This window comes from Corvus brachyrhynchos, unplaced genomic scaffold (genome assembly GCF_000691975.1).
Source record: "Corvus brachyrhynchos isolate BGI_N302 unplaced genomic scaffold, ASM69197v1 scaffold115, whole genome shotgun sequence".
NCBI lineage: Eukaryota > Metazoa > Chordata > Aves > Passeriformes > Corvidae > Corvus > Corvus brachyrhynchos.
The window spans coordinates 24013175-24017865 of NW_008239553.1; the positions used below are offsets into that span (position 1 = coordinate 24013175).

The 4691-nt window shown below is 42.5% G+C and overlaps 1 protein-coding gene across 1 annotated transcript in view; it reads left to right on the forward strand.

The window, feature by feature from the left end:
• The window catches only part of ESRRB (estrogen related receptor beta), a 144826-nt gene that overhangs the window by 115297 nt on the left and 24838 nt on the right, over positions 1–4691 (forward strand). Inside the window, exons 4-5 of the mRNA XM_008639617.2 lie at positions 1483–1593; positions 2214–2375. Of these exons, the coding sequence (XP_008637839.2) occupies positions 1483–1593; positions 2214–2375 (273 nt within the window). The remainder of the gene's footprint in view (positions 1–1482; positions 1594–2213; positions 2376–4691) is intronic.

Here is a 4691-nt window from a genome sequence, read left to right on the forward strand (position 1 = left end):
TGCCTTCTCATCCCTGCTTCTCCTGCTCGGAGGGAGATATTGCTGCCAGACTGAGTGTTGTTGGCCTGGTATTCTTTCTGCTTAGGGGGCCAGCAGTTGACAGTGTCTGTCAGTCAAATTGTTTTGGTGCTCTAGCCACGAAGAGTATCAGGATCTAGATGTTGTTGCAAGTTGTGGTTTCAGGTGGTGCAGGTGTGGCTGGTGTGAGCATTACAGTAAAAGCTTTCTCTTTTCCCTGACAAAGTAAGCAAACATGGCATTGAAATGCAGTGTGACAGACGTGCCTCCTTCTAGGGTAGAATATTTGCCAGCAGACTGCAGGTTTTTTCATGTGTACAAGTTGTTCAAAAAGTGTCACTTCAAACTGATGTGGAGTGTTTGCTTTTAGTTGTTTGTGTTTATGTAGTGGTATGATTGCAAAATATTAATGATTTAATGTGATTAGTAAGTGTATCACATAATTGGTTCCCATTATCAGACTATATAAACTCCTGTGTGTTTCTAAGGAAGTACCTGTATAGTGTAATTTCAAAATTTTATTCTAATCAAATGCTCCTACATTTACTTTGAAAGATTTTTTTTTTTCCAAAGCTGTTTCTCCCAGCAAGAGGGTTACCCCAATTTCACAGACTGATTATGAGAGACTATTTGGCTGGTCAGAAATAACAGACAACTGCACAAATATCTATGGGGTTTTTTCACAGTTTCTTTTTAACATTGTATTTTTTACTAATAGCACAATTTAGTTGCTGTTCCTGGTCTATTGATGCTGCTGTGGTTTTTTGCATGGTGACAATGACTGGTACTTCCCAGTCACTGGGAATTGTTTTCGGAGTGCAGTTTCCAGTCTGATTCACTGTATTTTGAAAGAGTTGCAACAAATTCTTCAGTGTCTCCCTACTTCATCTTTATCATTGCTTCATTGTAGTCAAGGTTGTTTCTATTTATTTGGATTCTACTTTTATTACAGTTGCCTTACTTGATCAAGGCTGAAACATCTCTGTTGAATTCATAGTTCATTAGCTCTTTGCTATAGGTCACTTTTTTCAAATATAAACAGTGAGAGGTCACAGAACATTTAACTTCCCATTTTTAAGAACAATCTAAAAGCTTATTGTTATAACTGCAGTCTTGATTGACATTTAAAGTCTTTCTTTTTAAAAGCAGGATCATGTAGAGGGCATTGAGGTCTGGAGCTTTTCATTTTCCCATCAGATTGATAGTGATTCAGGAGTCTGAATGGGTTAATTTCTGTCTTCATTAATGTTTTGAATAAAAGCAAAGCTCAGAGCAGCATGCTTAGAGCTGGAGGCAGTGTAGCTGGTATTGAGATTGATGGGTTCAGCTGAGATCTCAAGTGTTTGGGAGAAGGAAGCTCCCTGGAGTAGGGGGAACATCTTACTTAGCAAATTTTAGTATTTGCATGTCAAGGTTCCGTAAGGCACTAAGGAATGACGAGGACTTTTTTGGTTTTACTTGCAGGTGTTCGTCTGGATCGAGTCCGTGGAGGTCGTCAGAAATACAAAAGGAGACTGGATTCTGAGAGCAGCACTTATCTGAGCTTACAGATCCCTCCCCCAGCTAAAAAGCCATGTACGTATTGGTCTTGAAACGTGGTCCTTGGAGCTGCCACTATATTTCTTTTCACTGGTCTCCCAAAAGGTACAGAGCAGTTGTCACTTCCAATTCCTGTATCAGACAACAGCACTAGAATTTTGTCTTATGATCATAGCGTAGAGGTAGATTAGACAGGCCTAGGTACAGCTCAGGTTCTGTATTCATTGTACCTAGGGTTAAATACCACACCTTTCCTAGGAGATTATGTAAATCCATTTAGTGATATTCTGATCTTTTCCTTTACCCAAGCCATGTTAACAAAACCAGTCCCATGCTGATTTCTCTCTTCAGTACTACCCATAGTTCTTTAAACTCTTCCACATCCCACCAACTGATTGCTTATACCTCCTTCTCCCCTCACTGGACCTACCTGAGACAATGACTGACAACATTACAGCAGCTTCCTGCTTTTGTCATCCCTGTGCAGAGCTGGTTTGGCATAGGCAGATCACTACAGCTTGTGTAGCTGCAGTGTGGTTTTCTGTTGTGACCAAAACCATTCCTGAGGTCCTAGGGGCTCTATAGTCATGTCTTATCCCAGGAGGGTTCACCTTATGTCACGAGAGATACAACAACTTCTCCTTTGAAATGTGCAGTGACTAAGATCGTCTCCCACTTGCTGGTGGCTGAGCCAGAGAAGATTTATGCCATGCCTGATCCAACCATGCCGGAGAGTGACATCAAAGCCCTGACAACCCTCTGTGACCTGGCAGACAGGGAACTGGTGGTGATCATTGGCTGGGCAAAGCACATCCCAGGTAAATGGGGAATGACAAGGGTGTAAGCATGAACAGCAAAGGGAGCTATTTTTTATCTCTGCTTATCAGTTTTGGCCTCAACCAGGACTTTTTCCTATAGTGATGGGAGGAAAGTACTGTTACAAAAAACTGCTAGTGATGGGCTCTCATTGGTAACAAACTCCAATGCAGCCTATGATGGAGGTGCATAAATTGATCACTGTACCTGTGTGTGCCCTGGGATTACACAGAAGGCTTTGATATGGTCCAATGAAGTTTTCTGTCATACCCAGCATTGAGTGGCCCAGTGAAAGCATTTGGGAACAGCCTTAGGGATGGTACGGTGAACTTTTGTGATTTTGCCCTACATCAACATGACCTAGGTCTGTTGTGTTTATAGATGAATAAATATTATGGCAGTGACTGGACTATAGTGATAATAACAAGGCAGATACACACCCTCTCAGTAGTGGGCATTCTTGTCCAGACTCAAGAAAGCTTGTCATAATGGATTTGTCACAGAACAAATACCATTGCAATAGATGACATGCTATTGCCAGTGAATCCCAAGCCTTCTTTGTTGACAAATAATGAGGACAACTTATTGGCAGTGTGACTGGCCTTGGAAGGCTCACAGACTATCCAGTGTGTGTCTGTGTGATTGAGTGACATAACAAGTCTTCCACACCTGCAGGTAGGGTGGACCGAGGCTGAAGGAACAGATATGGCCCTCAATGTTGAGTTCTGGGTTCTTCCCAGATTTGGACTGGGAAAGGAAAATGTTCCCCTCCCTCTAGTCTCTCTCCAACCCAGAAACAGATAGGTTGGATTTGTGTGTGGAGAAGGCTAGCCAGGGAACGTAGGGGATATCCTTGGGGTTTACAAGGCTGCTTTCCAAAGATTGCTTCAGACATTCACTATGAACAGCTCACTAAAGCTATAAACAACTCACTTCAGCTACCTCCTGCCTTCTGTCCCCTTTCCTTGTGTCAGGAGAATATATGAGGCTCTGATACAGGATCACAGGATTTATTGCATGCTGTCTATGTCTTTCACTGCACGGGTCTGTGTTGTTTTGTTTTGCTTCTTGGCTTTAAGTTCTTCATTGTTTGATGAAGCATCTTAACATGAGTGATCAGACAGTTTAGTTTTCCCATGTATTTTGTTTCTTTCTGTTGCTCCTCTTTTGGCTTTTTGGTAGCTGCTTCCCTTTTTCCAGAGAGTATTTCTCCTGGGACCCAAGAGTTAATGGTTTTCTGGGCTATATGGAATATGGATTGTTATGAGATGGGACTCTGAAGTCTGAAGAAACTTTTTCAGGATGGTATTTCTGAGAAGAGGTTAATCTTGGTGGTGCCCTTCTTACATGAGATCTGCCATATCTGCAGGGATTATACCCATCACTAGTGCTGGAATCCATCTGGGGCTGATTCATCACAAGTGGGGTTACAGTGGTGATTAGAGAACTCAGCCTGGATTGCTCTACTAACCCAGTACTTGGGGTGTTAACAGGAATGGCTTTAATGCAATGCAATTAGCTGCTATGGCTGTCCAGTGAGGTGCTGTTGTACATCTCTCTAACCTTGGCTATTTCTGTTCACACAGAGTGAGTGCCCTGCTGTAGTTCCCTATCTTGTGGCTGTGGGATGAGCTGAGTTCCTACAGAGTTTTCCAGCCGGGCAATACTATCCCAGAACAGGAGTATAGTAGAGATTGTTCCTGCACTATGAAAGGGGCTCTTCCTCTCCTTTCTGAAATCAGGACATAATTGCCATCATCTCAAATTTCTCTGGGTATTTTCCTTATCAAAGGCCCTGCAACACAGTAACAGCCAGAATAATCAGCCTGGCATGGTTCAGACCAGCAGCAGTATTTATAACAGGACTGTGCACAGGTGAGAGCTCAAGGATTGTTACACAAGAGAGCAGGACTGAGAGAAAAAGATAATAAAAGACAGTTCATAATAATGGAACAAAATACTCTATAGTTCTGCAACAAGTATGAAACATACTGAGTTATGCAGCAAGGGGGCAGAGCAGGGCAGGGCCAGGAGCCTGCCAGGTGTCTAAATTACGTGTGCCCTGTATTTCTGCCTTCCAGGGATTTTGAGCAAAACATGACACTGCTTCCTGTGTGCATAAACTCTTGGTCAGAGAAGGATGGAGAAAGGAGAAAAAGTCACATATTCCTGCCTTGTACTCACACTGGCATTAGTAAAGAAAGGTGTGACATTAAAGTCATACCAACCCTGAAGGATCCCAGGTGTCAATACCAACCTCTACCCCACAGTACAATAAAATCAGCAAATAAAATCGGTTAAACTTAAACACACTTTCC